An 11738-nucleotide genomic window follows, 5' to 3' on the forward strand; every position below is an offset into this window, starting at 1 on the left:
AGTCAATCTACAGCAGCTTCATGATACTTCAAACTGTCAGTGCTGAAAAACTGAAAAGCACTTATCACTAAATGGTAATGAATAAGCACAAATAATTAACTTACATTTGAAGATTATAGGGAATACCAAGAATATCAAATCTCTCTACTTCGAAGTCTACTCCGATCGTCGCTTTGTAGTTAGCATCAAACACCTGATGACACAACCTGAAATTCATGTCATATACATAATACCATACTCATTAATGGTCCTGGGGATCAGTATCCACATGGCCAGACATCCTAAATAGGAAAGTAAATATTAAAGAAATAACTATTAATAAGTACCCAGGAAAATAAAGCTAAGGTTATACTGAATGCAAGTAGAAGTTTGCAAGGTTAATTTACCATCTTGTGTTCATGAAAAAAAAAAAAACATGCATCTGTGCCAGAGTGTAAACTGGTTAACAACTTTCCATTTCACACTTGTATCGTAAGACTGGTATTGAAACACTGGATGGTTGCTGTCTAACAACCTGCTCATAATAAAGGATACACACTTGATACCAAGAAACAGTCAATATAACCATAAATGCTACCCTATAAAACACCTCAAAGATGCTATTTTAAACCAAACACCAGGTCAGAGGTTTGCCTTTCCCATCATTCACTACATGGGGCAGAACTTTTTTTTTTATATACTGTGCACACCCACTACACTAAAACATTCTCTCTTGTCTAGGTCAAAATCTACCACTTATAGCATATTTGAAAGCACAGTGCTAAAAATGTAGATTTACAGAGAGCATCAATAGCACAGATCTATGCAGGAAACACTGAAAGGGTTTAATAAAGTAATAAGAACATATGCCTTGTTGTTACATAAAATCTTAAAACACAATTTCTCATAAAAGTTAAAAAGATCAAATAAAGAGTTCAAAGTGTGTAAAAAGATAATTTGGTCATAAATGGGTGAACACAGTGTTCAGTACCATCAGAGTGACAAGCATACCAATAACTATATGAGCTATTCTCCTAAAATGACTGAGTTTGATCCATGCAACTCCCTATGGCATACATAAACACTTTAGATTGCAAGTTAAAGATCAGAAACAATTATAAATGTATATTGCAGTCCACCTTCCACATTGGTAGATTTCAATAATTTCAACCTTTTTGGGGGGGATCTTCCACAAATAATTTTATGTAAAGCTTTTGATACAGTTGACCATGATTTGCTGCACATAAAATTAACACACTATGGTATAAGAGGGCACTCCCTCAACTACCTAAAGTCATACCTTTGCAACAGAAGCCAATATGTGTACACAAATGCAGCAAACTCTTCCACACAGCCAATTACAGTTGGTGTCCCACAGGGAAGTGTCCTTGGCCCTCTTCTCTTTCTCATTTACATAAACGACCTACCAAATGCATCGCAACTAATCAAACCCACACTATTTGCAGATGACACTACATACGTCTTCTCTCACCCAAGCCCAGTTATACTAGCCAATACTGTAAATACCGAATTACAGAAAATATCTAGCTGGATGATGATTAACAAACTTACTCTCAATATTGACAAAACCTACTTCATTTAGTTTGGGAACAGAACTACAGATGTTACTCTTAACATAATGATAGACGGATCACCTATCACAAAGCTCACAGAAGGAAAATTCTTAGGAATCCACCGTAATAATAGACTCAAATTTCAAACACATGTACAACAAATTTCCAAGAAAATCTCCAAGACCGTAGGCATACTATCGAAAATACGGTACTATGTTCCACAGTCAGCCCTCCTGGTCCTATATCACTCACTCATTTACCCCTATCTCACCTATGAAATTTGTGCATGGGGCTCAAAAACAATAAATCATCTCAGACCATTAATTACCCAACAAAAGGCTGCAGTCAGAATGATAACAAATTCCCACTCCAGGCAGCATACTCCACCAACATTCAAAACTCTAAACTTACTCACCGTACAAAACATCCATACTTATTATTGTGCCTACTACATACATAGAACACTAAACTCGGATATAATAAACCCTCCCCTCATACTTCTCCTTACCAACCTCAACAGAACACATTACCATAACACAAGGCAAGGATCACTCTTTGATGTACTCTGTGTCCATCTCACACTATGTAAAAACTCAATGCACATAAAAGGCCCAAAAATCTGGAATTCATTACCTGTGAATACAAAAGAAATACTGTCTGCTTATCAATTCAAGACTCTTCTTAAAAACCACTTACTCGCCCACAACTAAATAAATACTGAATAAATGTATCTCATAAATGTATAACCTGTGACCCTATCAAACTATGTTTTTTTTAATTACATTACCTAATAGAATACTCCATTCTCTTGAATGCACAGTAACTCATCTAATGACCATATGACCTGTTTCTGCACAACAAATCATTGATTTTACTCGATTTGAAAGAATTATATTATACATTGTTATACTACAAATTTGTACAACCTTAATACTTCTTATTTGAAATACTCATTTGTACTTCATGTTGTAATTTGTTTACTGTAATTTTTACCACCAAATACATCATTGTTAAGTTAATTTTAAGCCTGCCCATAATGCTCTGCATACAAGGGGCTTTTGGCATGTACACCCAATCACTATATTTCTTTGTGCAACTATGTATCATATCCAAATAAAAAAAAAATATATATGTGGTGCTCAGCTTAGTTTAGCTCACAACCCCTAAAATGAAAAACCATAAAATTTTGTAGAAAATAAATATTAACCAAATTAAAAAAAAAATTATTAGAGATATGGGCTCAAATACAAAACAAATCCAAATCTGACAAAATTTATTATGAAAACATAATTTTGCAGTACTTGCCAATTCTAAATCCACAGAACATTTACAAAACTATCCCCCTAAAATCTAGAGACTTAACTACACAGTATTCACCCTTTCTGGGTTCAAGAAGACCTTTAGGAACATCACATTACAGGGCTGATATTACAGTGATTTATAAATACACACACACATATTGATGCAGGAGAGCCAATATGAGAAACTTCTTACCTATTTACCAAGCAAGTCTTTCCTGTTGCCATGTCTCCAAGGACAATCATTTTGGATATTTTGAGCCCAGCCTGTAAAGTGCGATTGCCATTTGCAGCGTTTTTCACAGCTTCATCAAAGTCGTCGTTTATGTGTGGGGAAGCCTGTAATATGTACATAGTTAAAACAATTTCACATAAAAAATGAATATCAGGTCACAAGTACTAATGTAGCTGTTACAGTTTCTCACACAATTATCCTATCTGTATATCCACTACTAAAATATACACATACTGTACATACATGTACTTAACAAGTTCAAAGGATAATACTGTACTTCCTCAGGTTTCAAAGGACAAAATACATATACAGTATTATTTTAACCATCTGCTGAGGTGGTCATTAGTAAACTTCAAGTCTAGCTCTGAGCAACAAGACAAAGCTAGGTTTCACAGCTAGAAGATCAGCAAACAACAGAAATATAGTGACACATTATGATGTGCTTGTCATAACTCACCTTGAATATGATGGTCAGTTTTGGTGCTCAAATAACAAGATAAAGATAAACTAGAGAAAATGCAGAGAAGTGCAACAAAGCTCAGAATATTAAAGAGAACTAAGAAAAAGCTATATGAAGAAAGACTGAAAGACTGCACCTGTTATTCCTTAGATTATGTACTGTGGATCAGGTTGGGAAGACGTATGAGAGAAACGATCAATGGGATCAACCAGTCTATCTACCCAATTGCACATCTTTTCTTTTACCTCATCCATTATATGATGCATTCACTTTTCCATTTATCTATCCATCCCACCTCCAGTACACATAGGGATGGTAAGTCAGCCCTCGCTTTCACTCCAAACTTGACCCTTCACACTCCAATGACTTAAAGCAGCAGAGTAACATCACATCAAGATGACTGTACACAAGTTGTATTATGCACTTGTAAAAATATTATTACAGTATTATTATTATTATTATTATTATTAATACCTGTCTGATAAAGGGTGGCGGGAGGACAGTGATGATGCGATCCTTCTCTGCGTATGTCTGCAACATGGTGTACACTGCAGACCGACTCAGTTGCATGTCCTGATGGCCGAAATACAATTGTTAATTTTAAAACAAATTGACAGATATGTATACTGTAATTCATTCAAATAATTATTAGTGATAAATACTGATTCATGGTAATTTTTCTTTAACTGAGAGCAAAAGATGTCTTTATTCACCAAAAACACACACTTGGGAGAGGAGCCTAAGTGCATTATATCACTATATTAAAAATAATCATTAGAAATTTATTGAATGGACTCCTCTCCGTGGGTTCAAAACTCCACTCATACCTTAGTGTCACTGAACAGAATTTTACACGAAGACACCTGCATTATTTCCAGGCTATAGCAACATAAGCTGCAATAGTCCTGGGGGATACCAAAAAAAAATAATAGAAAGATGAGGAAGGTACGTACTATGTACTATCACACTTACGTGTAGTATCTCTATGTAAGATCACTTATGGATGTAGATATACTTACCAACGTACTTACTGAAGTGAATATCAAAATGGTGTACAATATTGACAGGTTGGTAGGTAAGACACATAGGCAACAGTTAAGCAACTTTATTCCGAGAATAAAGTTGCTTAACTGTTGCCTGTGTGTCTTACCACTTACTGACGTACTTACTAATGTACGCACCGACATACTTACTAATGTACGCACCGACGTACTTACTGATGTACGCACCGACGTACTTACTGATGTACGCACCGACGTACTTACTGATGTACGCACCGACGTACTTACTGATGTACGCACCGACGTACTTACTGATGTACGCACCGACGTACTTACTGATGTATGCACCGACGTACTTACTGATGTACGCACCGACGTACTTACTGATGTACGCACCGACGTACTTACTGATGTACGCACCGACGTACTTACTGATGTACGCACCAACGTACTTACTGATGTACGCACCAACGTACTTACTGATGTACGCACCGACGTACTTACTGATGTACGCACCGACGTACTTACTGATGTACGTACCGACGTACTTACTGATGTACGCACCGACGTACTTACTGATGTACGTACCGACGTACTTACTGATGTACTTACCGATGTACTTACCAACGTACTTACTGGCGTACATACTGACGTAGTTACTGGCATATGTACTGACGTACCAAGGTACTGACATACTGATGTACATAGTGATGTACATAGTGATGTACATACTGACATACATACTGACATACATACTGACATACATACTGACATACATACTGACATTCATACTGACATACATACTGACATTCATACTGACATTCATACTGACGTACTAACATACTGACATATTGACAGACTTACTTATGTACTTACTGACGTACTTATATACTGACATACTTATGTGCTCACCTACTGACTGGTTTACCTACTGATGCACCTACGAACTGACTGATGTACTCACTGACGTACTTATGTACTGACTGACGTACTTACTTACATATGCTGCTATGTATGATAATCTATGTATTTGTGTATACCTGAATAAACTTACTCGGCCTGAGTCACCACTCAAAAAAAAAAAAAACAGACAAAATTCCCCTCTGATACAATTTAGCAGAGTCTTACATTACAGGTATTAAAGGAGGCGGTTATAAGGTCCAATAAGAGAGTTGGTGAGCCAGGAGACAGAGGTTATTATAAGCTCATGGTTGAAGATAATGCCAGCAGCAACAGCAGCCTCCACCACCTTGTTTACCACTACAACAATAATGATATATTATTAGAAACTTGCAAAAAGGTAATAAATTTGTGGTGGTTTCTGGCAGCTGGGTTGAATTATTTCTTTTTGACTCCGATTTCGCTCGCTAGATGGCAGTGATGTGTTCTCAGCTATTTGTGGTTGCAGGGGTCGATTCACAGCTCCTGGCCCCACCTGTTCGCTGGTTGCTACTGGGTCTACTCTCTTCATGCTCCGTGAGCTTTATCATACCTCTTCTTAAAGCTATGTATGCATCCTGCCCCCACTACATCACTCTCCAGATTGTTCAACGTCCTGATTGAAGAAGTACTTTCTAACATCCCTGTGACTCATCTGAGTTTTCATCTTCCAGTTGTGTTCCCTTGTTGCTGTGTCCCATCTCTGAAACATCTTGTCACTGTCAGTGGCAGACCTACATTTCTGGGGCCCTGAAGCTTGAACTGTTATGGGGGCCCTGAAGCTTGAACTGTTATGGGGGCCCTGAAGCTTGAACTGTTATGGGGGCCCTGAAGCTTGAACTGTTATGGGGGCCCTGAAGCTTGAACTGTTATGGGGGCCCTGAAGCAACCCTTTCTCATACAGTAGACCCAATTCCCAGCGAGGGTGGAAACATTGGGCGTGTTTCTTTATACCGGTTGTCTATGTCCACCCATCAGTAAAATGGACACCTGGGTGCTAGTGGACTGGTGTGGGTCGCATCATGGGACAAAACTGACCTAATTTTCCCGAAATGCTCAGCATAACAAGCGGCTTTCTATATAGTAGTATATCATTGATGTCAACTGTGGTCTGTATACCTTGTACATGTACTTGTAGTAAATAAAGATATTATTATTATAAAGTGGCTTCTGGGGCCCTTCTGGGACTCCAGTGGAAATAAGTCACTTTGTCAGATTTTTTGGGGGGTTATCCTAGGTTCTCCACACATATGCTGCTATGTATGATAATATATGTAACTGTATATGTGTAAACCTGAATAAACTTACTTACTCCGGGATTAGGGGCCCTGAGCTAAGCTTCATTAATTTCATAGTCGGCCCACCACTGGTCCTTTTCCACATTTTAAATTTCTCTCAGTAATTTATTCGTCTTTATCATGTCCTTCCTATCCCCCCTGTCCTCCAGTGTTATCATGTCCCTCCTATCCCCTCTGTCCTTCAGTGTTATCATGTCCCTCCTATCCCTTCTGTCCTCCAGTGTTATCATGTCCCTCCTATCCCCCTTGTCCTCCAGTGTTACCATGTCCCTCTTGTCCCTTCTGTCCTCCAGTGTTACCATGTCCCTCTTGTCCCTTCTGTCCTCCAGTGTTATCATGTCCCTCCTATCCCCCTTGTCCTCCAGCGTTATCATGTCCCTCCTATCCCTTCTGTCCTCCAGTGTTATCATGTCCCTCCTATCCCTTCTGTCCTCCAGTGTTATCATGTCCCTCCTATCCCTTCTGTCCTCCAGTGTTATCATGTCCCTCCTATCCCTTCTGTCCTCCAGTGTTATCATGTCCCTCCTATCCCTTCTGTCCTCCAGTGTTATCATGTCCCTCCTATCCCTTCTGTCCTCCAGTGTTATCATGTCCCTCCTATCCCTTCTGTCCTCCAGTGTTATCATGTCCCTCCTATCCCCCCTGTCCTCCAGTGTTATCATGTCCCTCCTATCCCTCCTGTCCTCCAGTGTTATAATGTCCCTCCTGTCCTCCAGTGTTATCATATCCCTCCTATCCCTCCTGTCCTCCAGTGTTATAATGTCCCTCCTGTCCTCCAGTGTTATAATGTCCCTCCTGTCCTCCAGTGTTATCATATCCCTCCTGTCCTCCAGTGTTATAATGTCCCCCCTGTCCTCCAGTGTTATAATGTCCCTCCTGTCCTCCAGTGTTGTACTGTCCCTCCTGTCCTCCAGTGTTGTCAGGTTGAGTTCCTTTAACCTTTCCTAGTAGGACATGCCCCTTAGCTCCGAGACTAGTCTTGTTGCAAACCTTTGCAAACCTTCTTGACATGTTTGACCATATGTGGGTTTCCATACTGGTGCTGCATACTCCTGTATTATGTAGAGGATACCGAAATCACTTTGGGGTGATATGACCCACCATAATCAATGGAAAATTTAATGCCACATTATTACCACTGGGGAATGGAATGCCCCAGTGGTAATAATGTTCTCACGTGACATTGTCAGTTTCTGGACATGAACCTGGAGTTCACCTGAAAGACTTTTGGAGGGGAGGGTTCCTGGTGGGTAATTTATACTTTGAAGAATGAGACACTTGTGCAGTAACTTTATTAAGGAAAAGTTCTGCCAGTCAGTGGCTTCTTCAGTCCAACACAGAGAAGAACGGTGGAAGATGAGGAGGAGTTTGGGGTAATCAGTCTCTCAGCCTGGAGTCGACGTATTCAATCCATCAGTCACCTTAAACTTGTTTAAATCTACTGATGTGCAATTGTACCTAAATAAACTTTCATCTGATAACAAGTTAGAAGTGTTAGGTTTATACATATAAGTTGTTATAACTTACAACTAGTTACTTTACTCTCAACACAAAAAAAATGTGATTCATTGTAGATTTATTGTTTTTTTTTTATAATGGGTCCTCCCCATAAGTCACATTTAAAGTATTATAGACTCTAAAGTGATAACAAGCCAAGTTGATGATTGTGAGAAAGTTGTCAATGACTCTCGTGGAAATAAATCCTGGCTGTCTTCAAGCAGGCATTGGACAGGCACCTAAAGTTAGTACCTGATCAGCCAGGCTGTGGTTCGTACGTTGGGCTACGTGCAGCCAGCAGTAACAGCCTGGTTGATCAGACTCTGATCCACCATGAGGCCTGGTCACAGACCGGGCCGCTGGGGCGTTGACCCCCGGAACTCTCCAGGTATACTTAGGTACGAGGGTCGAGTCCTGACCCACCTCACTTCTGCCTATCTCTCTCCATAACTATGCAAAATGTTGCTTATAATAGACAATAGTAGATTATTATTATATTAAAACAAGCTCGAAACCCATATGGGTAGTGGAGTAAGGTTGGAGGTATAGAAGCGAGGGTACCGGTGGGCACTGATACAGTAGTCATTTGTGGCATGTACCATAGTTAAAATATTGTTTCCAGGGAGTTTTTTTTTTTTTTATATTTTATTTAAAAACAACATTACACTTGATACAAGCCGACAATTAGCAAATCCAAAACCGTGACAGACAATGTCAGTACACTACAATAAACAAAAAAACCATTTTAACATATTGATATAACGAAATTCTACCGTAAGAAACCCAACCCGTTTACGGGAAAAAAAAAAAAAAAACATACCGACTACAAAATAGAACGTCGGAGTCATAAACCATGTAGGAATAAGTCCTATAATCATGTATATATGTATATACATACACATGCACATATACACATACATGTATGTGCACATATGTTCTTACAGCACAGACTGGATTATACTAGAACAAACAAACAAACAAACAAAAAAGACTTATCACTAAAAACAAAAACTAGACAAACTAAATACATAACATCCAAAACAGAAGTGGCAATGTCAGATACACAAAAAAAAAAAAAAAAAAAAAAAAAAACATTGTAACACATTGATATAACAAATTCTACTAAAAAAAACCCAACCAACCGACTTCCAAACAAACAGTCGGAGTCATTATAGAAAACATGTAGGAATGAGTCCTACAAACATATACATATATATATATATATACATATACATACACATATAATATATATACACATATACACACATATACACATATATATATATACATATATACGCATGCTCATACACACATACGTGTATGTGCATTTGTTCATACAGAACAAACTGGATCATACATAGAAATAAAGCACTAAATGACTTTTCACCAAATAAACTAAAAAAATATTACATCCAATGATAGAACTATACCTAAGACATTGGTTCCCACAAACACACCTACACACACACAAAATTAATGTTACCTATTAACACTCAATATATAATATGACCTTCCAGTCAAATGAAGGGTATATATAAACCCCATCAAATACTTTTATATTTTGGTACATAGGTCATTATGTACCCATTCAATACGATAAAAAAGAGACATATGACAAGGATAATTCTAACATCAGATTCGAATGTATAAAACATATCCTCACAATATACATATAAATATAAACCCCCTATATAAAATGGTTCTTATAACAATAAGAGAAAAAACAGAAAATCACATACTACTTTTGACTCTGTGATTTTACAAAATTCATAAAGGTCTACATACCCCGGAGCCCCCGACGGCTCCCTGCAAAAAAAAAAACTTTACCCACATCTACCACCTTGCAAACCAATCAACCTTCCTCATCAGGCTTCCAATCACTCCAAGAGGACACACCACTGAAGAGACCAACCCCTTGCCTCTCACCCCGTCACCAAACGGAGTAGACTTTCAACAGTAAGCTCACGATATCCCTCTGGAAAACTACTTACCCACCTTCCCCCATATAATTGTTTGTTCCTACATGCTGTCCTATAAAAACACGCCGCCAACGCTTTTATCCTAATGTTTCCCTCCACCTCCCTCATCCCCCAAGAAACATGCAAGTAATCAACTATTACGTATCTGATAGCCCTCCCCACCTCTTTGGGTACCCCTCCCATATCTAACATTAAAGCCCTGAGGGTTGATATCTGTCCCCCCCCCCAATAAAAAGAAAACCCTCTTCAACCACAATCTTACCACCTCCAAAGCAGAACAAAAATATACTACATGAAAAGCCGTTTCAACTTCCCCACAAAAACCGCATGATGCCTCTCTCACAAAACCCATTCGTCTTAGCACCTCTTTCGATGCTAACGTCCCCATAAGAAATCTATAAACTAATTCCCTCGCTCTTGCCGGTATTCTTAATTTACTAAATTCCACCCATATCACTCTCCAATCATATGTGGGATACACTGCCATCCCTTGCATTGATTCCTGACGACGACCCACACCCACTAACCGTTTTACCTTGAGTTTTTTAACATTGCGTACCTTTAACATAAACCGCAACATATCTTCACACTCCACTAAGTCCCTGCCACCCCACCATTTGCGGATATCCCCCATCACCTCCCCCACCCGAAGACCCCTTTCCCCCGCTGCCCGAATATACCTCTGCTTCACATATAGCGCCTTCACCCTAGACCCTAATGCAATCAATCCCAATCCTCCCTGTCTTACCGCAGTCATTACCACATCTTTACCCAACCACGCCCTCCCAAAACCCCACACATACCTTAAGGCTCTTCTTTGTAATTCCATAATATCCTGACTTCTTAAGGGGTAAATTTCCGCCACTCCCCACACCTTACTATAAATCAGCGTATTTACCACCACAACCCTTTGATGCAAGGTTACATCCCCGGCCCTTAGACTCCTGAGCCTACTCAAAGCTCTGTCCATTACCATTTCTGAATTAACCCTCCTACTCTCCTGTACATCTGCTAAATACAAAATCCCACAAATCTTTAGCCTATCTACAGTTATCCATCCAAACTCCTCCCCCAAGGTCCCTCCTACCCAATTGCCTACCTCCAACAACCGTGATTTCTGCTTATTAACTCTCATCCCAGTAGCATTCCCAAAAATCTCAATTACCCTTCCCACTTTACTTAAATCTTCTATCTCATTAAGTAAAACAGTTGTATCATCTACATAACCAACAATATTCCCACAAAATCCACCTCTCTCCCCCATCCTTCCCATCCCACCATCAACCAGAACATAGAAAGGATTCTGCATACATGCAAAGAGTATTTGGGAGAGTGGACACCCCTGCCTTAAACCCCTCCCCATGCTTACTGAACTACCCAACCTACCATTTACCTGTACTCTCATCGATGCATTCTCATACAATGTCCTCACCCATCCAACCACCCTCCCTCCAAAACCCATTCTCACCATACTCTCA

At 39.3% G+C, this 11738-nt stretch overlaps 1 protein-coding gene across 4 annotated transcripts in view; it reads right to left on the reverse strand.

The window, feature by feature from the left end:
• RabX5 (RAS oncogene family member RabX5) overlaps positions 1–6012 on the reverse strand; it is a 46378-nt gene extending 40366 nt beyond the window's left edge. Inside the window, exons 1-4 of one of the 4 annotated variants that reach the window (XM_070099586.1) lie at positions 5676–5999; positions 4021–4119; positions 3048–3190; positions 105–206 (exon numbers count right to left, since the gene is read on the reverse strand). In XM_070099586.1, coding sequence (XP_069955687.1) covers positions 105–206; positions 3048–3190; positions 4021–4116 — 341 coding nt within the window. In that variant the 5' untranslated portion in view covers positions 4117–4119; positions 5676–5999. Of the gene's footprint in view, positions 1–104; positions 207–3047; positions 3191–4020; positions 4120–5675 lie in introns of all 4 variants that reach the window. The other 3 variants (XM_053789796.2, XM_053789794.2, XM_053789797.2) reach the window with 3 other exon arrangements.
• Positions 6013–11738: the final 5726 nt, after the last annotated feature.

Source organism: Cherax quadricarinatus, chromosome 68 (assembly GCF_038502225.1).
Source record: "Cherax quadricarinatus isolate ZL_2023a chromosome 68, ASM3850222v1, whole genome shotgun sequence".
Lineage (NCBI taxonomy): Eukaryota > Metazoa > Arthropoda > Malacostraca > Decapoda > Parastacidae > Cherax > Cherax quadricarinatus.